Below are 24,489 nucleotides of genomic sequence, written 5' to 3' on the forward strand. Positions count from 1 at the left end.
GAAGTTTTTAAGCTCCTATTTGCAAAAATGTGGAAAATTGCATTTTTGGCCAGAAGAAAGATCACGGATGTGTGTTTTTTTTTTGCAGAAGTGATCATATCGACCCAGTGGGCCTAGAACATTGGGAGAGGGCAAGTTCCAGCGGAAATTTAAAGTTCTAGTGCCCTTTTTAAGTGACCTAAAAATTGGAGGGCAACTAGGCCCCCTCCCATAGCACTTTAGTCCCAAAATCATCCTATCAAAATGTCGAGATAGCTATTTTATTCAGCATAGTTTAAAGACCCAATAACTATGTCTTTGGAGATAACATGATCCCCCAGAGCCCCTACGGGAATGGCTCTTCCCAACACACAAACGACCAAAATTTTTCTTTAAGTTATAAAATTTGCCTATTTTTTACGTATAGCCTAGTATTTGTTATTGGGAAGTGTGCATGCATTTTTCAGGTGGGGAGGAGAGGACGAATTTTCTGCTCGGGGAAATGCACGGGGCGAATTCACAAAGGAGATGAAGGTTTCCAGGGGGTTAAATTTTCAGGAGAAATTTTTTACTTTTGGAATTCGCCAGAATTCTTCCACGAAACTCTTTATATGTCTTGCTTTCTCTTTACCGACTCAATTTTACGCCTGGACATGTTAAGGGTAATTTTCCAGGGTAAATTTCCACCAGGATTGAATTTTCCACAGGATATTTCCAGGGGGAGGGGGATTTTTCCGCCAGATTTCCTGGCGTTATTTAAAAATCGATCAGAAATTAAATAAATAAAAAAGTTTTTTTCCGCTCAAAGTAAGGAGCAACATTAAAACCTAAAACGAACAGAAATTATTACGTATATGAGGGGGGTTTCCCCCTCCTCAACGCGTTGCTCCTTATGCTAAAATTTAAAATTTGTCCCAATTCTTTAAAGACGGCTCGTTGAAAGACAAGGGTCGTTTAATTAGAACAATAAGTAACTTTTTTAAAAGTGCCGAAAAACTTTACCGTGAAGAGTGAGGTGTCGAGGAGGGCAAAACCCCACTCATATACTTAATAATTTCTGTTCGTTTTAAGTTTTAATGTTGCTCCTTACTTTGGGCTGAAAAAAACTTGTTTTTTTTTATTTCATAGTACTATAAGGTTTAACAAATTATAAGGCCCTAGGTGCTGATAGCGTGATAAATGAGTTTCTTGAATATGGTGTTTATGAGGTTAGAAATAAGATACTGAAAATAATGGGAAGTACTTAGCGATTTTAGGAAGACTTCAAGAGTTATAAGAGGTATTGTGGTAAATATTGAGGCTTTAGAGTGGCTTCTGTAGGTAGCAAAAATTACCTAGTACCATGATACTAGTAAGACTTAGAGATGCTGTAGATAAAGTTCTAAAAGAAGAATAGTGTGGTTTTAGGAAGGGGAGAGGATTTGTTGACCAGATTGTTAATAATTGAGAAGTGCATGAGTCACCAAACACCTTTAGTACTCAGCTTTATAGATTATGAGCAAGCGTGTGATTCCGCTTATAGATGAACTTTAGCGAAGATCTCATACTTGTATGGTATACGAGACAAATACATTAAAGTGATTAGTGCTATGCACGAGAATAACATTGCTACGATTAAAATAGGAAATGGGGTTAGTAGCTGGTTTCGTATTAAATCAGGAGTTAAGCAGTGTTTCTTACTATCCACGTTCATATGGATAGATTTAATTTACCTTGTCTTAAGGAGCTCAGCAAAGGCAACGGGAAAACATGGAATTAAATGGGGAATTAAAACTCTCCTGGACTTAGATATGCTGATGATTTAAGCCTCCTAGGTGAAAGTGTTAGCAAAATGAATGAACTTTTAGAGGCTTTTCGAGTCCAGGGTGCAAGAATATGTTTAGAAGTTAATGTTAAGAATACCAAGTCACTTAGATGGAATAAATTGAATTGAAGAGGTGATGTTGGGTAACGAGAAGATTGATCAAGTTTAAAGCATCACTTACCTTGGTAGCATGATAAGTAAGGCTGGTGGACACAGTGAAGATGTTAAAAGTGGAATTACCAAGGCCGAGGGTGGTTTTCACAATTTAAAAAAAATTGGAAGAATAGGAAGATAAGTCTACGAACCAAGATTAGAATATTGGAAGCTACAGTGATGACTGGGTTAAGTATGGATCTGAAGCGTGGATGCTCCGAAAAATGGAGGACGCTTTGCTATATGTTTTCCAGAAAAATTGACTACGGATTGTTTTGGGTAACCTACTGACTGACCGAATCTCGAACAGTAGGCTGTACGGAAAATTTGGTTCAATCCCAGTTTCTAAGACTATAATGAGAAAAAAGATGAAGTGGCTAGGGCACGTTCTGCGGATGAAGGATGACAGATTGCCGATGATTGTCCTTTTCAGCCAACCGTCTAGGGCTAAACCAAAAGCAAGTCGTCCCCGGTTAGGGTGGGAGGATTTCGTAAGAAAAAAAATTAAAGGAAATGGGAACTTCCTGGGAGAATGTAAAGAGGGAGGAGGCTTTGAATACATTGGTTTTGAGGAGGAGCGTGCGTAGCTGTGTCGGCCTCAGGTGACTTTTTGCTGCAGTGACTTATTAGTAGCAGCAGTAGTAGCAGCATTAATGAGAAAAAAAGAAAGGAGGTTTCAAATAGATGAATGGTCTATCCTGTGCCATTCTGGACAGTGCTCAACCCTCCAACTCAATTATTTTTCTAGGGAATTGTATATGGATGGCTCTTCTAGAAATTACGGATGCAGAATTTTTTTGTGTTATTATATTGACGTTTTTCAAGGAGAGTTCTTGAAACAAATATTTTTTTATAGGAGATACCCCCCTCATCTCTTTTTATGCAGGTGTCCTCATGAGTGTACTTTATGTCACGTAACAATATTTCTGCAAGAAGTGGGAAGCTGTCACCGCTTAACACCTATATTAAAGATTAAAGTAAGGTTAGGGGGGGATGCAAAGGATGTAGTGAACAGCCATGTACATAGGAAGAAATTACAATTTCTTTATCTCTCCGTACATTTCCTAAACCAAAAAATGTGAAGGACAGGAAAGGGAGTATCCAGTATTCCGTTCTGGAATTCTGGTCAACTTTCCAGGGGCTAAACACAATCGTTATATGCAAAATATAAATTCATCAATAGATTTAATGTACCAAATACGTACAGAACAATAATCAAAATCAAGATTGGAACTCACTCCAGAAGCAAGCTTGTGCGGAACGAAGTAAATAAACAAAAATCAAGATTTTAAATGTTAAAACACAAAACGCTGAAAGAAAAATACCGGCTATCCAATCCCAAATAGCATTTCTGCATTGCTTGAAATTTTACTCGAGAACCTCGAAAATTTTGCGTGAAGGTTGGATTCACTGCGTTTGGGAAAAGGTGTAAGTGGATAGTACTTCCCGATCAGTATTCATGCTGACTCGTGTAGAACTTTTGTTTTGCCATGGCTTGATCATATTCTAAAGAAAGCACTTTTTTCTTCCTGATCTTTTGATTGATAATATTCTAAATAAAAGACTTTTTCTTCATATATACTGTTTCTCAAATGGGCTTTAGGGAGCTTGGTGTGGACACATTGCTTTTCACCTTAAGAAATATTTAATAGGAAATATCGGTCACCCCATTTTCTTCAGATAATAATTATGTTCGAAAAGTAAACAGAATGGAACATGAACCACTTCAACAAGGTCTCAACTCAAGTCACACTCAGGCATTTCTAGTCAAAACGGAAAAAAAAAATTCCTTTCAAAACTGCTTCCAAAAACTGCGTCAAGGTAAAAGCTAATGATGGCAATGATAGAAATCAAATGCTGATGACGATTATGGCAGAAATCTGAGGCTTTGAAGGGTCCTTCAGATACATTGTTTTGGCTAGTGATTGTTTTGTAGCTTTTTGATTGGTCCGTTTGATACACTATTTCTTATTTAGAAAATCAGGTCAGACTGCAGATACATTGTAAAATCGAACTGCCAGTCTTCACAACCCTAAAGGATGCAACAACTTCGTATGGCTTAATCTATTCAGCGTGAAAAGCTATTTAAGAAGCAACCTTAGCTCAAAATCAAGAGAAGATGCAGACACACTGTATTGAAATTCGGTTGTTGAGGTAGGGGCAGAGATGAGGAGAAGAAAAAGAGATGTGGAAATTAAACAATAGACAAGAAGAGAAAATATAAATTCAAAAAAAGAAAAGTCAAAGGTTTGGCATAAAAGAACTCATTTTAAGGATGATCTTTCCATTAAGATCAATTGATGTTTTGGTTTTTTTTTTGCCCCTTTTTCTAAAATTTAGTAAATTTTCTCAGGCTCGTAAATTTTGATAAGTAACATAGAATTTGATGAATTTTATATATTTTGAACAAGCATCAAAATTTGATTCTTTTATGTATTCATTGTTATCAAAACTCTGTTTCTTAGAGGTTCGGTCACTATTGAGCCGCATCGCCCCTTACTTACGAACTGTTTGAAAGCTGATTAATACGGAAGTTATAAGCTTATTTTTATGGAACGCCTCGCTATTTACGCTAAAGTTTGACTTTCTCACAACTCTATTTTTTTAAACATTAAAAAACTTTAGCGTAAAGAGCGAGGCGTTGAGGAGGGGACAACCCCTTTCATATACGGAATAATTTCTGTTCGTTTTAAGTTTTAACGTCGTTCCTTACTTTCAGTTAAAAAACTTGTGTTTTTTATTTAATCTATAAAGAGAACCATCTCTGCAATTGCAATTTTTACGTTTTGTCTCTGCAAATAACAATAACTGTTATTTTTTTTTTCTCATTTTCCCCCGTAACGTTTAATTACATATCTTCATTAAAAGTGTTTGATCTGAATATTTAAACAAAGAATATAAAACGAATAAGGAAACTGGCAAAAAAAACAAACAAAAAAAAAACGGTCGTTTTGTGTGAAATCACATCAGTGGGAACCCAGGGTTAGACGCTCAATCTTTCCCGCTGACTTTGCCATTGAGGGATGGGCCAAGGACTTAAATACGAATTCACTTTGTGCACAATAAAGATATGAAAGCTAGGAGATAAAACTGTAAACAGAATATAGGACATAGCCTGTTGCGTAAGAGGCAGGACCTACGCAACCAAGTTTTATCAAATTCACCTGCGACAGATAGTATTTAACTCCTTGGACTGGCTGCTGTTCTGCACGCTAAATCTAACAATAAGCAAGACGGAGGTTTTAACAAAAGAGAGTGACACACTCATCAGAATCCCTGACGTTTTGTTTTCTCAACAAAGTTTTGCTAAGGCTAGCCAAAAAATGATAGTAATTACATGCTAATCATAACTAGAAAAGTGCGTCTAACTAAAACAAAATAACCGCCTTCTCATTGACTATGAATGGGATATTATTACAGAGGAACTTCACGGACATATTCAACAAAGCAATTTCTTTCTGTAAAAAAGTTCTAATGGTTTAAGTAACGTACCTGTAACTATTACAAAGGTCATTTTTACAGTCTTTAGCTTAGCGCGAGGTATAACCCCCCTAGAGCTGACACGTTTTTCTAATTCTTCTGAGGGGTGAGACCGAGATCCGCCTGAAAAACAAAGTTAGAATTAAAGAAATTAAAACAACGGGAATCAATTAAAACAAAACAGAAAAAACCTTTTTCTCATCTCTTTTTGCCCTGCTTTGATTTTTCTTTTGGAAGTAGTTAATTATTCAGGACACACTCAAGAATTTTGATCTGAATGTAAGATATGAGAAAACCCGTTTAACAGCGACAAAGAAAAGTGACGGGTGACAGAATGCATTGGACTTATATAATTTGGGCTAAATGGTCTGCATGCAAAATGTGTTAGCTACAGCTATTCTGTATATTATGAAGTAAGAATTGTTTTCTAACTTCACGCTGTCCAAATACTTTAACCCCACCCCATAATCTGCAAATATACAGTCCAAATTATAAAAGTCCTATGCATCCTGTCACCCAAGAAGTGAACACACTAATAAAATATGATCTAGTGTTATATTTTCTAGAACACTAGAATATTTTTCTTTTTATAACACTTAGAATACTTTTCATAACTGATTCTCCTTACATCGGTAAAGTAGCTATTATTTTATATGTGCGTAAGGGTGGCTTATTTGATTTGAGGAGGAAACAGAATATAAAAAGTATTATCTATAACACTTCTTCGTCTCAATTGCAATGTCAAAAAATAACTTATCGTTCTGTACAAATTAAAATTTTAAATTGCACTTGAACTATTATTTTTAGTTAGAATTTATTAATTTATTTATAACCCGTCATAGAATTCAGAAAAAGTACACAGATACTGAGTACATAGAAAAAAAAAAGAAGGGGAATAAGAGACATAAAAAAGAGACATCACAACATTTATCAGAACAATTAATAAAGAACATCTATAAAACACCGAACAACTTTTACATACAGATAACTTTAAATAACACCGTATAAGAAGGGATACCATGGATAAAAACTGATTTTACGATTATTTTTCTAAATACGTTTTGATAGAGCTATTGCTGGGTCGGCTATTTTATAATTGCGGATTAATGCTAAATTTTGGGTCAATGGGAGTAAATTAAGCAAAATATTTTGCAAATTTGAAACATACTGAACGGAGTTTACGTTTATAAGTATGTGAAAAAAAAATCTTCCAAAATGGTGCTGTATATAGAAAATGTGGTAGCGCTGTTGAATTATGCAGTTTAGCGATGATTATTCGGTTGAAACGTTTTTTATTTCAGACAACTGAAGCATAAGACCTACCGCATTTTTTTTCAAGGTGGGAAATCAGCAGCAAGCGAGTTTGCTTTAGGGATGGGCCAATTGGTACACCAAGATAAACAAGTTTTTTCAACTGGCTTTCCTAAAGAACATCCCAGCTAGATTGACGGTGTGGGACCCGAATTGAAGTTACTTGAAGTTAAAGACCAACATTGAAGTTACCTCCTCCCAGGGGTGGATCCAAGATTTTTTTTAGGGGGGGGGGGCAAAATAGGTAGATCCGATAAACTTGTATTAGGAGCAAGTTTCTTTAACGCAAACTTGCTTTAATTAAATAAATTACACTACTTTATACTACTTTAGGGGGCGTACGCCCCCCTCACCCTCCCCCTGGATCCGCCACTGCCTCCTCCTTGCTATGCTGCTGTTAATATCCAAGGGTTAAAATTTTGATATTACCCAAGACTGATGTGATCAGGCACTGTCTCAGATTTTGTTATATTTAATGTTTACGAATAAACACCTTTTCGTATTTGAAAAAAACGATCACGTGGTATTTTGCATTAATATTCTTTAAGCATTCCATCTCTGATTCAGATTACGGGCTTGTCAAGCTTTTCTTATAGAAAACTCAATTTAAAATGTGTCTGGAATACTAATATGAGAATTCAAGAGTAATTAGTTCAGTTTTTTTCCTCATTTTAACACCTCTTATTTTTAGCATTATTTTTTGCCTTTTTTATTATTTCAGCACTTGTTTTCAGAATCATCTAATGTGATAAAGGCATAGAAAAAAGTTCAAATCTTCTTCAGAAGAAATATTTGTAATGATAAGAATGATAAAGCCTTGGACGAAAAAGTTCCATGCTGTTTTTGCTAGAAGTTCTGTAAGAAGTTTTCATTAGAATTCGAAAAATAAATGTACAAGTTTTGGAAAATGTCATCCAAATTAGAATTTTTGAAGTCAGCTACAGTTATAAATCTCACTTATGGCTTTTTTTACAAAGAGGTATTCATCGATGTCAAACAAGAATCAGAACTGATTAATCTTCTGTCTAAGTAAAATGCTCTATTCTATGCGGTTACTGCGTCGTTCAATGGCGGACGATTTGTTACAAAAGTTCTGAAAGTTCGTGTCATATCCTTCTAAAACACACAGTAAATCAATCTTTAAGGTCAGGGTAAAAGCAGTCTTTTCCTTTTATTGGAAAGAATTTATATGTAATGTAAATATTGACAACTTTATAACAACTTACAATTGACAACTTATTGACAACAACTATTATCTTAACAAAACTCATCTAGGCAATGATTCTTCTAAAGAGAATTGAATGATTAAACAGCGTAGCTTTTTGCAAACTCTGAAGGATAAGAGTATATTTTGTGATTTAATTGTGATTGAATTAGGCCTATTGAATTAGGATAAAGAGAATTAGGCCTTAATTGTGATCGTATTCAATTTAAGCTTGTTTTAAATTTTCTAGTTCTGTTGGATAACACTGCTCCGTCAGTAGTGCTAGTACTTTTTAGTTCTTATCAAAGTACTTTTTAGTTTTTAGTTCTTTTAGTACTTTAGTTCTTTTTAGTTCTTTTTAGTTCTTTTTAGTACTTTTAGTTTTTAGTTCTGGGATGCAAAATTGTTTTGAGTTCTGGGATTAAAGGAGGATCTTAAAGAAATTTCATCTTCTTCTTCTTCTTTCTTCTTCTTCTTCTTCTGAACTAGAAGTTATATTAATTAAATTCTTACTACATTTTATTCACATAATTTTTCTTCAGTGGATTTTCTGGGTCACTTTTAGTTTAACTACATTTCAGTCCCCCTTCCCCAATGAATGAATGTAGCCCTAGATTGTAGCTGAAAGTTAGCTGATTTTGTTGGTTTGCAATATTCCTGCACTTATTCTTCATTCACCCTTGGTTCATGATGCCGAATAATACAGATTTGAAAAAAAAAATCATTAAATTGAAAAACAGCCAACAAAAACTCCTAGCTATCTACACAAGCAAATTCTTTGAATAAATACAGTAGATTATAAAAAATAACACGTAAATCAGTTGTTCACTAAACCACGTTACTCAAAATTAACACAAAAACAAAATTACATCGCGTCTGCCTTCCCGTTACTCGCGCTCAACATCCAGCTTCCGCGTTCCTGCAGCATCATCCAGTCAATGATTCTTCTAAAGAAATTCAAAAAGTAGCCTAACTTCTTATAAACAAGGAAGTCTTTAACGATACTTTCCCCAGCATTTGAAAGTCTTCCAAGCTATTAAATGGAAAGAGCCAAATACTATTAATTGATCTCAGCAGAGGACACTTTCTATATGAACTAAAAGCACACTACTTGAGGGGAATAAAGGACACAGCCCCCCTAATGAGTTTCACAAATGAGCCGAAACAGCTACTATCAAGGTTTGAACATTAAGCCTGAACCATATTCAAGGACGAAAACAGCCAGAATTTATGAATGACCTGTGTTCTTTCTTAATTTTAACGTAACACTTGTACTACAGCCAAGGCCGTATCCAGGGGGATTGGAAGGTTTGAACCTCCCCCCTCGAAACGTTTGTCTGACTTGTAAAAATGTAGAAAAATGAATATAGACAAATTTTTTTTTTTTTTTGAGCCCTTTGAAAAAGCCACTTAACCTTGTAATGTCAATTTTTGTGGGAGGGCAAGTCACTTTTTAGGCACAACACCATTTTAGAATACGTTATAACCGTATTTTATGATATCCAATCTGATTGTTAAATTATTCGTCAATTTATTCGTCAACAATTTATAAATTGTTGTTAAATCACACTATGGTTTAACTTATGGCCCCTTTTGGTAATAAAAATGAACACACTTTTAATGAACATTATAAATTGTAGTATTTAAGGTAGGTTAAATCTTTTTTCCATTTCTTTTTTCGACTTGCTATTGCTTGTTTGAAAATTAAGGAAAACAGCTCCTGAAATTCAATTTAATGCGACATGCTATATGCAGGGTTGCCACCTGAGTACGAAAGTGCTATTCTAGCACTATTACAGTCACTTTATTGAGTATAACACCAAAAATCACTGTAGCACGCAAATTTGGGGAATTGAAGCACTTTAGGAACTGACCGTAATGGCAACCCTAGCTATATGGTAACAGACAGTCTTTGAACTCTTGCCCAAGTGAAACTATAAAAGTTTTTGTTGTCCAAGCAAAATGAAGACATTTACATTCAACCATGAACCCTTTGCAGGAGGCAGAAGTCCAACAATTTAGATCAACAAAAATCTAGGGGAGGAAGAAAATGTTTTTTTCAGTACCTAGGGAGGAGGCAAATTTATCGTTTTTCAATATTTGGCGTTATACTCCAAAATAAGGTAATTTTCAAAGTCTAGGCGAGGAAAATCTAGGGGGCACGCGTGTCACGCTACGTAGTCATATTACTACTAAGTACCAGGCTTTTTTCGAAAAAACAAACTAGAAGTAAAAACTCAACTTAATTGATAGATGCTTCACAAAGACAAAACAGGTCTTGTCCTTATTCAGTTATGCAGATCCCTTTTCTGTATTTTTTTTTAAATTAAATTAAGCAGCTATGTATTAGTGAAAGCTCCATATTCTATCAGACACACTTGAAACTTCTAGTTGAGAATACCAGGGTTGCCGCTTCACTTTGTAAAACTATCTTATGTGCCAAAAAGTGTCGTAGACTAATAGTTCCATAAATTTCATGTCTGTGAAATTTTCTGTAAAAATTTCTGTAAAAGCTACTTTTTTTCAAAATTCGATAAATTAAACAGAAAAAGCTAAGAGCCTCAATTTCGTTATACTTATTCAGAAGCCACTATTTTTGGAGTATGTACCACCTTTGGCAGCCCTAGACATATCTGGGATAATCGTTCTTCCGATTTTAAATAAGGTTATTACAGTAGCAGCAAAACGTCAACTAAGTTCATCAGGGTTTGTAAGGCTGCTGCCCAAGGAATAAAGCTCGAACATACTTACTTCGTTACAGGACTCCAATGGCTGTTTGAAACATTTTTAATGTGAAGGGTATAAAAAGAACAGACATAAGCAGACGCCAAACACTACCGTAAGTTCAATTAGACATGTTAATTGAGCTCATCTTAATGAACACTGCTTTGAAAGAAAAAAACAAACAAAAAAAACGTATCTTTATACCTGTAATTTTTCCTAATGGAAGGGTATTCCAGGCAATTTCCCACTCAATCATCATACTTTCTGTGTTAGATGGATAAAACAAGGCCACATCCGGGGGGGGGGGGTACCCGGTTTGAACCCCCCCCCCCAAAAAAAAAATTTTTTTGACCGAGTCGAAAATAAGTCGAAAATTAGTAAAACCTAGGTAAAAATCAGTAAAATTAGTCGAAAACTGAGTCAAAAATTAGTACCCCCCCCCCAAAAAAAATCCTGGATCTGCCCTTGAGATAAGATAAGATATTTATTTCAAAAAACGTCTATCACAAGCCCTGAAGGACCGAATTCGCATTTCGGAGTCATAAAACCAAAAAAAAAAAAAAATCATAAAAAAAGCACAAAAAATAAAAAAACTGGCAAACCCATATCAAAAACAACAAAATCCGAATGGCAAAACCATTCGTTAGTCAAAAAAAAAAAAATTAAGTGGCAAAATGTCAGAAACTGAAAAAGGTAAAAACTAAAAAAGAGTAAAATAAAATTAACGTTAAAAAGGTTTAAAAGATAATATATAAAAGGGGAAAGGAAACAAAAAAAAATCGAACGAACAAAAAACTTGGGTATCACTAGTACCAAAGAGAGAGAAAAACAAAAGAAAAACTAGCTGTTTATTTTATCCGTAATGAAGGAAAAAAAGGTTTTTTCATACCTGGAGGTCAAGCACCGGATAGGGAACAAGATAGGAGATAGGGGGGGGGGGTGTTGTAGTATGGTTGGATGGTATGCTAATTCCATAACCAAAGAAATAATTAAACTAAAATTATTTAAAATTAAACTTTAAATAAACTTGTGGTCCTCTCAGTATTGAATTTATTTCAAGTACATGTGTTTGTTTGTCAGGGTTGTTTTTACCACAATGCTCGAATTGTCACATATATACCCAATATTTGGAAACAAATAAAAAATTGACTTCCATGTATTCATGAGGAGGAAATTGCCTCATGCTTTGGTTAAATTCTGCCATCAGACAGGGGCGAATCCAGGATTTTTTTAGGGGGGGGGGGGGCGCAAAATATGTTTATCCGGTAAACTTGCGATAGGAGCAAAATTAATGAACGCAAACTTGCGTTAATTAAGTTATACTACTTTAGACAACGTTAGGGGGGCGCCCCCCGCGCCCCCCTGGATCCGCCACTGCCATCAGAGCTGATTTTAAAACAAATGATGTAATTTTTTACTTAGATGAGCTGTAGATGTCTACTGCTCCATTTAAGTCTGTTTTTACAACGTGCTGATTTTTAGTGTTGGTGAACTGGTGTCTGCTGCTAATTTGTCTTGTTCTTTATGTTCCTTGAAATGACGGGATAAGAAAAATAGTTAAGATAGAGTGAAATATTGTACCTCATAAATCTTTCCAGGCGCAGATTTGTTGTTACATGCTTGACTAAGGAAGTGTTTAAAGTTGAAGTTCGGCTATGGCATGAATAATGGTAGCATCATTATAAAAAAGGATATAAAGCCAAATAGAGCAAATTTAAAGTCTGGAGCAATTGTATAACTACATGAGGAAATACGGAGTATAAGTTATCTCAAAAGAAAAATGCGGCTTTTCTCGCGTGTCGAATGATATTTGACACTCTCATAGCTTGAGAATTGATGACTTAATTAATTTTATGACATTTCTACGATCACGCTTTAAAACATGGTTTATTAGCCCTGCAAGTAATTCCATGCTGTTTGTGGTATGGGAAGCAGACGCTGAGAGTATAGGACTAAATATTAGGGTCAACGTTGCCACCCCTTGTAAAATTTTACAAGATCTTGTAAAAAGCACATCCACCTTGTAAATCTAGTAAAATGGGGGTCAGATTTAGTAAAACCGAACGAATCTAGTAAATATTTGCCAAAATCTAGTAAATTTTTTTGCCCTCTCATCTGAAAGCATTTTGTTGGGGAATCATACCAAAGGTGGTTGACTGTTGTCTCACTCATCCTATGACGTTTATCCTGTGGTCCCAAAACACGACAAACTGCTCAAGTCCTTTGGCGTGAAATTCAACACTTTTGAAATCTGTTTTTTGAATCGAGATCTGGGCTTATCAGATCTGAATTTTTCATTTTATAACTACGGTAGTTAGACGATTAGTGAGAAGTAACAATTTTATGTTTATGAAAACAACTCTTCCCTCAGAACAAGTAAGTATTTATCAACTTTTTCATCAAAGATAACGAATTTGTCATAAGAGCGACAAAAATGGTAAATAATACTAACTTTTCTGTTAGAAGTAAAAGTTTTCCGTCAAAGGTACCAAATTTGTACAGAAGTAAAAATTTTTTCGTTTATGATAACAAGTTTTCTGTCAGAAGTAGCAAGTTTTCCTTAACACTAACAAATTTTCTCATTAGAGTAACAAAGACCTAATGGCCCTCCTCCGTAATAGCTGATGTACAATTACGCGCTACTGTATATAATTTTATTTGGCCGCAAATGTACCAACTCATTTAAATGAAGCTTACTTTGCATGAACTAAGTGCATCTTCAGGAACCGATGCGCCACCACGCACCTTTACGGCCTTCAAAGTTGGAAGCTCAATATATAATTTTCAATAATTCTAAATCAATCACCTGTCTCAGAAATTTCACTCCATAGCTTTTGGCTTTCTTTGGGCTAAAATAATTTTTAGCACCACATAATGGTATACCACCTTGCTGCGACGCAATACCTTGTGCTACTTAAAATGAGTGCTAGAACTTTCAATATTCCTTTCGGAGAAGCTCTCTTTCGATATTGTAAGATCACTGGTTCGATAACATATTCCCTGGGGATAAAAACAGAACACAAAAACAAACAAGTAAACAGGGATCCATGAATATCATTCACGGAGAAATACAAAAATTCTCATTTTTTAGACAGTTGCTTGAAAGCTCTACAATGGGGTTTTCTGATATGTTGAATTTCATGATGAAACTTCCATCAAGGCTAGTCTCCTTTTTTTGTTGGGGTTACCCCTGTTTCAAGAAACAGGCAAGTAATCTCAGGCTTGTAACTTTTACTGGGGTAACTTTAAATTTAATTCCTTCGAGAATTAATTCCTTTGATTCCTTCGAAACTTCCCTTTTTGAAGTTGTGGCCCAAAAAGTAGGTAGGTTTTAGCTCCTAAATATTTTACGACATCTTATTAAAAAGTAAATGTAATTAATTTTTTACATTTTTTAAAAATACTTAATTATTATTAAGTAAATGTAAGTTCAAAACAAATATTAGGCTAAATTATCGTTCTAATAGCCGACAGCATTACATATAACTTTCTAAATTGTGCGAGAAATTCATGATATTCATGATATCATTGAATACTCCGGTCCAGATCCTCAGCCCAGCTCCGGACCAGATACGGTTCAGGCAATGGCGTCGTTTCAGGAGGGCAGGGGGGGGGGAGTTGCCCCCCAATAAATTGAAAAAAGAATTATTATATAGCACATGCCCCTTGACACTCCAGATCAAGACCCCTCGTGCCCCCCCCCTCCAATAAAAATACTGGAGCTACGCCCTTTTGTTCAGAATATCAAGTTCAGCATCCTCAAGCCCAGCAAATGCCGGATTAGCCGATCTTCTTCTGGCTATATTAAACTCGAGATCCTTACCAAGGCTGTGAAAATTCACTCCCATCATCCCTTCTAAACCAGTTGGCAAAATATCACTCATATTGGCTTAAGCCTTCTTATAGGCTAAAGTCTAAGCCTATAAGCCTATATAAGCGTACTTCTAGAAAATAAAACGATTGATACATATCCTACGTAATACTGAAGTATATCCAATATACTTCATTAATTTTTAATACAGGCAGTATATCCAAATTATATAAATTATATATTAATTGCAAATAATTATATCCAATTATACTGAAGCACCCCCTGCCTGTATAACATCAGGAGTCGGTCGACCTTCTGGCACAGATAAACAAAATTAGCATACTATCTTTTCACATAGAAAGAATCTTCTAATACAGTTTGGAATAAATGCCTGTCGAAGAAACTTCCCGTGCGCAGAAATTTCAGGAGTCTGTTCGAGGCCCATGAGATTTTTTGAAGCCCTCCTATCCTCAATTTTGTTCTAGATAGGGTTAAAGTTCTATCGGAAGTGTCCTAGGACCCACTTGCCCTAGTATATATCAATGACATAGAACACAATTTCGTCAACTCTTAGCACCGATACCATGGTCATATTATTTAGTCACATCATATTGATTTACTCACGATACCACGGTCATGTACCTGTTCATAAATACAGAGGCTCGGTCCAAGATTCTTTCTCCCTACAAACGAAGTTTTGGAAAATGCAAAAGTGACCTTACGCCTGTGGAGTCGATTTATACATTTTTAATCTATTGACCCTCTTCAGCATCCTTACCGTACTTTTCATCCTTTTGTTTTTATTTAGTCGGTTTCAAAACGACCCCCAGGCATTTGTATTTTCAAATTGCTGCTATTCTTCACTATGCAACAAAATTTATTACAATTCCTTAATGTTAATTGACCTCTTTATATTCCCAAGGTAATTGCCGGGCTGTAAATATTTTGAGGAAGTCATTTGTTGCTAGTCTCCTTTCAGCTAGGGCTTTATACAAAACCGTACCCAATATGGCACAGGCACAATCTAATCTGTCGAGGTTGCAACCCAATTAATACTATACTTTACATAGGCATTATTATTCGAAAACACATGAATGATATCATTGGGATCGTGACATTGCTTAAAAATTTCAAAGGCATGACTGACAGATTGATACAAAAAATTTTCTCTTGACGGTAAATTTCTTTCCATATTCGAATTTCATCTAATGCTCTATCACACTGCACCGTGAAACCTTTCACACTGGCCTAACTTAAGACTTTGGGTTATGCTATATAATCTCAGGGAGGACATTTCGTCTGTAACGTAGAGAGTGTCAAGGAGACTGAGTTCTACATTGTAGAAAAACCAATAAATCAGCAATAAAATAGAATTTCTAGATCAGCAATTATTAAATTTTTCAAATAAATCAAAAAATTTCTTAGACAGCCATTCATGCTTGATCAGAGCTTGAGTCTCTATTCCACATTTTAAAAATTTGAATAGTTTACTTACAATGATTGTGATGATTCTGAAAAATAATTATGATAATTTTATAAATTTTTACGCTAGGCTAGTGTGGAAAAGACTTGCTTAAGTTTCAAAGATTGCACTTAACGTAATTTTAATTAACCAGTTGGTATATGAAATTACATACGTGGTGTGACATCAACTTAAATCCTGTGTTTTTTAAGCCTCTATGATACTGCGAATTCTGCTACTACTGCTACTAGCTGTACTAACAACAGCTTGTCGCAGCAGAAAGCTGTTTCAGTTTTGAGGGTGAAATTGTCACTCTTCGAGGTTGAGCTTATGTCTTGGACTTATGTCCCCGACGTCCTCATGGGGCACGTTGGGAATATCTCCTTTATATGTCAATGGATTTTCCCGCTTGAGCTGTTCTCGAAGTTCTTGGCTAGAGAGTCTGTCGAGATATGTTATACCGGATACACGGTGAAGGCATTCTGTTTCGAATGCCGAAAAATTTTCGCTCGTCCTCCAGTTTCAGAGTCCGTATTCCTCAGGGGTACAGACCAACAGGAAGGATTAAGCAGTCGAAGAGTCGTAGCTTCAGCTACTTTGATAGATGCTTATTCTTGAAGAGGGAGAGCAACTTCTTGAAGCTTGCATTACATTGAAAGATGCAAGTGCAACATCGTCAGTGCGACTGTTGTCTGAACTTAGTATGCTCATAGGTATACCAACTGGGTGACCGACTCAACAACTTTACCGCTTGCTATGACATGAACAAAAGATGAGCTGTGGTCTCTCGCTGTACGCATGACTTTCGTCTTCTTCAGATTAACGGACATATCGAAGCTATTTACTGCAGATTATAGTTATGAGGCCTGAACCTATAAACTTGGTAGAGTTCTAGCTAGTTTATCGAGGTCATCAGCATAAGCTAGGATGTTTTTGGTGACTCTGCTATGTTCAAACGGAGAACATGCTTTGTATCAATAAACGACTTTTTCCTTACATGACCAGGGCTCCTTTTTCGGACCTGAACCCCGTGCGTTTGACAAATCTGACCTCCCCTGGTCAGTGGTCAGCATGTTTGATAATACAGGTAATAATAAAACAGCTGTGCAAATATGGCAGCTATCCCAAGTGTGGACAGAATGGCACGTTCTAAAATAGGGACGAAAAAAAACTATAGCACCACTTTTATTGCAATATCTTGCAGCTTTATAAGATAGGAGATGATTAATTGAAATTATTAACATGCATTTTATTTGGGCTAGAGCTAAATTTCTTCTAATAGGGTTGAAACTGATTAAAAACCCAACAATAATCCTGTAACTATTCGGAACTTTTTAAACTGACGACCCATCCTGCACAGAGTAGACATTGGCTTGAAAAAATCTTGGCAGATTAAGTATACTAGTTGACTTTAAGCTGAGACTGGTGACAGAATTTAGGGTACGTTACCCTCCCCTACATTTTAATCTGAATGACAAGAAAGTCTACTGGGAGTTTGGGAAACTTGACTATTTAAAACACAAAAACATGTTTAGAAAGTATGATTTGGGATATGTTTCGAAATCACTTTAGAGAAAATTGCAGATTAATGACTTTCCACCTTCTAGAAGAGTTGTTGAATTATAGAATGAAACTTTTGGGTATGGATCTATAGCCAAGACTATCCCCTGGGAAGGTGCTTTCAATTCTAAGTAAACCACAACGTTTGAAGAAACGTCCAACACTAAATCCCACTTAGGATTTTGTTCCAACAGTATCGCCAGTTTTAACTCTCCACATTCTTTAGGCAGAACCGAAGCTTTATCTTCATTGCCAAAACTAGAGCCAAACTATGAGTCAAAATGCCTCAGCGTATCACCTCGAGAATCACGACGGTTGAAAGAAGGTTAAGCGCTAAATGACACATTTTTTTTTTCACTAGCGCCAGTTTCTACTCCCTATACTCTTTAGGCAGGACCAAGTTTTATCATCAGCACGGTGGCACAAGGCCTTTGATTTTACATAAAAAGAGCACCCTTTGCCATTTAAAACAACGTTAAAAAATACCTCTGATTATAATACTTAAACAATAAGACTCACTACAGCAAAAAATTCTTTTTACGCTTATGAAGGAGTTGAAATCTTTTATAAATTTAATAGCGAAAATTCGACTGCACTGCTGCAGCATCTGAAGGTTGTGTACCCTAGGTATTTTTTTTTTTTTTTTGCTTTGCATATACAATACTAAAATGAAAACAAATACAATAAATGAAATACCGTATTATAACGAATAAAAAAATAAATAAATACTTACTTATTTCCTCCCACGCCTTCTGGCACACAAGGTGACACAGCTGGCTCTCCACGACAATCTTTGAAGAGCTTGAGACCACAGATCTTCCAAAGATGTCCTCGCCAAAGTAGCCTCTTACTCTCGGGATGGGCCAAGCGTCGTTCTCTGTCGTCCACGTCTTCTAATGCAGGGGGGCGACCCAACACTTATTGACTATGCACTTTGGTTCCGTCGTTTTATTGGAGGGATACAGTTGAATGAGAGGCGTACTGTCTTTGACGGTGATTTTGCTGATGACATTGCGCTCCCCTTTCATTAAAGAGAAGACTTGCAACAAAACATCACCGAGCTCTCGAACAAAGCTGGGCAAGTTGGATTGTCAACTAGTACTCAAAAGACGAAGGTTATGCGTAACAACGTAAATACAACCCCGGCCTGGCAACTGAATGTTGGTTCAGATTTGCTAAATGAGGTTACAGAATTTAAGTATCTTGGAAGCCTCGTCAAATCTGACAGAAGTCTCGAGCGTGAAATTACTGCACGCGTTACTTGTGCAGGCAATGCTTTTACCAAATTAAGAATACTCTGGAAAAGCGTTGCGTACTCTCTAAAACTCAAGCTCCGACTCCTAAATAGCTATGTCCTCTCTGTACTAATGTATAGATGCGAGACATGGGCACTGACGAAACAGCTTGAGAAACGAATACAATGTTTCGAAAATAATTGTCTTCGGTGCATCCTGGGGATCCACTGTTCCGAACGAATTACGAACACCGCCATACGTGAAAAGACGGAACAACCGCAAATTAAATATGATGATGAAATAAAGATAATAAATTAAAGTAAAATAATTGCAGTAATAAACGTCGGCTTACCTTCTGTAAAATTGGAGGGTCTGTGGGTTTTATAATTATCCATCCCTAGGGATTTTTTCCATATAGTATATACAATTATTAAATAACAGCCTGATATTATAACTGTAGGAATGATAAACAGCGCAAGTGCAACAAGGGTCATGTATAGTTTCCATTGCCAAACCTGGAGATCGATCCAACATTGAGGCTTACCTAAAAAAAAAAAAAATATTTATTATTATAATATATTATGATAATAATGTATTTATGTAATATTGGCTCATTTTTAGAACATAGGGTCAACACAAATAAAAAATGTTTGACAAGAGAGAATGTCTTTGATATGGGGACGACTAATATTTTTGGATTTTTGACCGTAAAAAATGTTTGCTCCCCCTTCGAGACAAAATTAAAATAGAATTTTCGTATTTTGAAAAGTAAAATAATAATTAATAACTAATGCCAGAACATTAAAATATCGATTTTGCTTCAGTATAAAATAAGTGTGTAAGGAAGTTATCATGAATAATTTTTAAGACCACATTGGCTAAGCATGATAAAATGAAAAAAAATAGTAAAAAAGAATTTTTTTTTTCGCCCGTTATTTCCTTTTTCGCACTGAAGACCATTTAGCAGAGGTCTTGACCGAAATATTACCCCGCTATTTTTCTTTCTTAAACTGGCTGGAATTATCCAAGTTTTTTCTTTTTTATTTTTTTTTTCATTTTGCCAGTTATTATGGCACCCAGAAAGCGTGCAGCCTTATAATTTCTGTTTGGAAAATAAGTATTCAGTAGAAGGTGAAATTTGCTACTTTTCAAAGTTAAATAAAAAATTAAATAAAAGTTAAAAGCGACATTAACGATTTAAACAAAAAGAAATCATTTGTTAAAGAAATTATTTGACAGGGGCTGTCCTATCCTCAACCTCCACTTTATAAACTAAAGTTTCACAAAGCTTTACTGCAACTACACAAGTGTAGTTAATGGGTAATTGCCAAATACCAATTGCCTTTTAAAACATTTGAACTGAAAATTTATTTTATAAAGCATATGCGAATCATTATGCTTTTCCATTCTTGAGATATTGTGAAACATACTTTAATCTTATTCCAATGGCCCTCGGGTTGGACCAGTTATTCTGAAAGCATCAGGGGCAAAATATGAAGTTTCATCGTAAAGAGAGAGAGATAGAAGAAGGGTAGGTCCCCTTGTATACAAAATAACCTGTTCGTTTTAAGTTTTATTGTCACTCTTTGCTTTTATTTGAAAAATAAATCGTAATATTTAATTTCTGGTTTTTAGTACCATATCCAGATTTTAGCTAAATATAAGAATGACAAACCCACCACTTTCAAACTCCCCACTCTTTACATCCTAGTTTAACTTTTGCAATAAAATTTTTTGAGAAAAATAGTTCGCTTGGTGTATTTGATTTTCAAAATAGAATAGATCTTCCCGAAACGAGCCACAGTCTCCACAATAATAGGGGATCTCTGACCCCTCAGTACCCATACCGCACGGTATATCGTATTCTAATCCATATAGATATTTTTCCTAATGAAGAGAGGTCAGAGGTTAAACCGGTAATCACTTGAATATTCATTCAGTCCCTCTGAAGCACCACTCGTAGAAACTTTGAAAATATGGGCCAAAAACGCTCTTTCATACCCCTCCTAATAAGATAATTCATTGACAAGCATCCCAATAGATGGTGTGCAGCAACGCGAAACTCTATATAATCTAAGGGGTTTGTTCACTGTCCCAACAAAAAAGTGTTTGCTAACAATTTTCCCAACAATAGTGTTCCCGCCGTCCCAACAAATATCTGTTAGCTAACATTGTTAGCAAATAGTTGGACGGCTGAAAAACCCCTCTAGTTTTATTGGATAAATGGACTGTAATAACGGTTCATCTTCTATGTACTGCGTCTGCAATCAGTAACGAATGGTGTACCACACAGCAGTATGGTCCTTGAGCTGGGAGACCAAATAAATGTCTTTTCAATAGTTCCCAGAGATTATGGTTATGCCCATGGAAGTAGTTACACCGGAAATAGGGTTAGTAGAGATTCTCTGTAAGATTACAATTAAATATTATTTGGTAGTTTCATTACAATCATAAACATACGAGTTCTTAAATAAAGAAAATTAAACAGTATCTCTGTATATTTGTTACCAGAACAGATCACAGGTGAGAAAGCTGCAGTTTTTGTCCGTAAAGTTGGTCGTAGTACAGAAGTGCTTACCTAGCTGTATAATCCAACTCTTCTAACTGCATTTGAGTCAGTAAAATCAAACTTACAACTACGGACTGAATGTGAAAACCACAGTCTGGAATAGTCAATTTTGTTCGTATTCATTTCCCAAGGCGTTGCCCGACATAAAGCCAATAAAGCTGCCACCACAAGCATCATTGTCAAGTCTTTACCCACGGCAATGTGGCGTCTTCGAATGAAAAACACGTCTTCCAGTAACATTCCTTAGATACTAGAAAAATGACTGGCGTGATTGTTTGAGAGACCACATTGCACCCCCTTATTTGCGTCCTGGGAACTCCTTCCACTTTTTTTTACATTTCATATTTGCTTCATGGCTATATCGCCTGTCATCCGTTCAAGTATGGGTAAGCTCAAGAAAAACAGGTTTCGAGGGCACTCACATATCTGGTACCCATCTATGCTTTGCCAGCAATCTTTTCCTTTAGAATCTATCATTACCATTCGAGAGGAACTCCAATTCTGGTATAGTTCCAGACAGTCTCGGTACTGGACTCTTCCAACCTATTCTTATAATTGGTAAATCAGGTGACAAATGTTACTGTATGAACTGCACTTAGAAAGCCAGTTTAATCACTTATTATAAAAAAAAATGCACTTGGGTGTGCTACCCCAAATAACAGTTTGTTATCATAAAGTAGACAAAAAAATTCACAACATCATTCCAGATCTGCCTGTTGATGCGAATAAAAGATGTGATCTTCTCATCCTGGAAGCACTTGAAGTCTGCAGAACGTTTAATTCTGGCAGTTATAGCCGTATTCGGCTCAAAGCCCATGAATGTGGAGTAATGTCTTTTATCCTATTCCCTGTGCATAACATGTACCACACACTTATGGCTATTATAATTATCCCTTCACTTTTAGGCTCTCATCCTTTTAATGAAATGTTTAGTGCTAAGGAAAGTGTACAACAAGGTCGCAAAACCTGATCAATCCTGTCCACAGTTTATATAATTATTTTATATAATCCACAGTTTATATAATTATATAGTTTATATAATTATATAATTTATATAATCCCGTCCACAGTCTATATTATATATACTGTGATCCTGTCCGACAAGGCTATGATCGAAATGCAACTTTTAAGGAGCTCTCTTGCTCTTTTTGTGGAATCCACCTTTCATTGATAAATTTCACTGACGGTGTTATTATGTATCCCACTCAACACAAATATTCGTAACTTGTAGTTCATCATTATAATGATGAACTACATGTTAGCTCCTACATTGTGACTCGACTACCATTTAACAAATCAAAGATTGAACTTCATCTTGTCAAGGGCCCTAAAGATAAGCTAACAAGTAACCTCACTGTTGATAATGGCGGACCGACGATTAAGCCTTGCGAGTCATTCACATACTTGTGCCACCCTTTCCCCTCGACGTTGAAGGCCACTTAGTGAACATTGATGCACTACTTGTGTCCCTGCACTAGTTAGGTTCCAGGCTTTTCACCAACAATAACCGTCTTAACAATTTTTGCTTGTCACGCTTTATAATGGCCCCACATCTCCAAGCCCTTGTTGCCTTCTGAGACGTTTTCATGATAGCGAATCATAAGGCCATACTAAGTGCATTCTGTGGAAATACAAAGTTCCTTTTGAGACTCCCCTTGTGGCTGAAAAACTAGCAGCATATCCAAGAAAGGCCAGATTACAGACGCTTCACCAGCTGTCAAAAGAAGAATTGGAAAATGTAGATTTGATGCGATAAAGTCCGATCAATCATGGATTTTATGATGTTTTCTTGAAGCCCTTAATTATTTCTATTTTCTTCGCTACTCTATCTCTAATTTTTTTTTTCCTGTTCTATAAATCAATAATTATAATATACAGTTTTTCGTATTCTTTATTTGCCTGAGTCGATGTTTTTAAGAGTTCGTTCGCTTCTGTACAGTGTTGCACAGTTGCAAACCAGCTTTTTTAAATATCCTAACTCCTTTCGATTTAGCAATACTTCTTTTATTATATTCTAAATTTACCATTTACAATATAACCATTCAAAAAATCACTCACGAATAGCGTTTAAAAATTCATTGGCTGAAATTATCTAAAAAAAAAAGTACTATAAAGCTGCTGTTAAATTTGCAGAAAAAAAGTAAAAATTCGTATTTAACTGAAACAATTCTGGTACTTAGACTAGATAATTTAAAAAAAACATTAGCTTATCATTTTAAACATGTATTTCGTGATTCGGAACTTAAAGGATAAAATAATAATTGTACAGAATAAATCTAAACCAAAACAATATGATTCGCACGAAATTAGTACCATTAAGATTAAATAATGCGAAAAGTGGATCATTTTCTTACGAAAATCCAAAATAACTTTTTTTTGCGAGTACGACCTGGAATTTGCAAGAATTAACTAAAAAAAAAACATTTAATCAATCGAATTTTATACTATCAATATAGGGTTGTTTTCCTGAAATATGCCTATTTCAAGAATAAAATATTTCCTGAAATATTTCCTGAAATGTTTTCCTGAAATATTTCAAGAATACAATGTCATATGAAACATCTATATTGAGACCAGTTTTGTAGAATAAACAAAGAAAAGCCAACAAAAAGAACTGTTCTGAGTAACTGATAAATATATTGTTGTTTCAACAGAAAACACATGTTCAAGAAAACGCAGACTAGGGCTAGTGGACATTACGAAGTCATTAACTCCACCTAAAAACGATTTACGATGTTTTTTTTCTAAAATTTTCGATAATTTTCAAATAAGCCAAAGTTAGGTTTTTAATATCTAGATGATATAAAAGTGACATATAAAAGTGGAATAGGCTGTAAATCTAAGCCTCTGTGTTCTATTGGCATAGTTCTAAATTAATCTAAAGAGAAAGGATGTGCCAGAATGGAAAATAAGTGTGTAATTATGCGATGCACACGTTATAGCCTTAAATTTTTCCATCCGAGTGTCAAGTCATCGATTCTAACATGTACGTCTGGTCTATTTATTTAAATATGTCAAATAAATAACTGGCTAAAGACGACCAAGTGTCACAGTAAAGCCTGTACTTCATTTAGCCCATGTCATCACACCTGCATATATTACTTTTATTTAATTATGCAATTAAATAATCGAATGTCTGGATCTCATGAGTCCTAACCAGATATTAAAAGAAGCTTGAATCATTTTGGGAGTTTCAA

The 24,489-nt window shown here is 35.5% G+C and overlaps 1 protein-coding gene across 3 annotated transcripts in view; it reads right to left on the minus strand.

Annotated features, from left to right (window-relative positions):
* Nucleotides 1–24,489, minus strand: part of LOC148945476 (cardioacceleratory peptide receptor-like) — a 593,562-nt gene that overhangs the window by 385,959 nt on the left and 183,114 nt on the right. For all 3 annotated transcript variants that reach the window (XM_089098593.1, XM_089098594.1, XM_089098595.1), the window contains exons 6-7: nucleotides 19,076–19,267; nucleotides 5,429–5,539 (exon numbers count right to left, since the gene is read on the minus strand). In XM_089098593.1, coding sequence (XP_088954719.1) covers nucleotides 5,429–5,539; nucleotides 19,076–19,267 — 303 coding nt within the window. The remainder of the gene's footprint in view (nucleotides 1–5,428; nucleotides 5,540–19,075; nucleotides 19,268–24,489) is intronic.

Source organism: Artemia sp. Qi Xiang Cuo, chromosome 13 (assembly GCF_049724085.1).
Source record: "Artemia sp. Qi Xiang Cuo chromosome 13, ASM4972408v1, whole genome shotgun sequence".
Taxonomy (NCBI): domain Eukaryota; kingdom Metazoa; phylum Arthropoda; class Branchiopoda; order Anostraca; family Artemiidae; genus Artemia; species Artemia sp. Qi Xiang Cuo.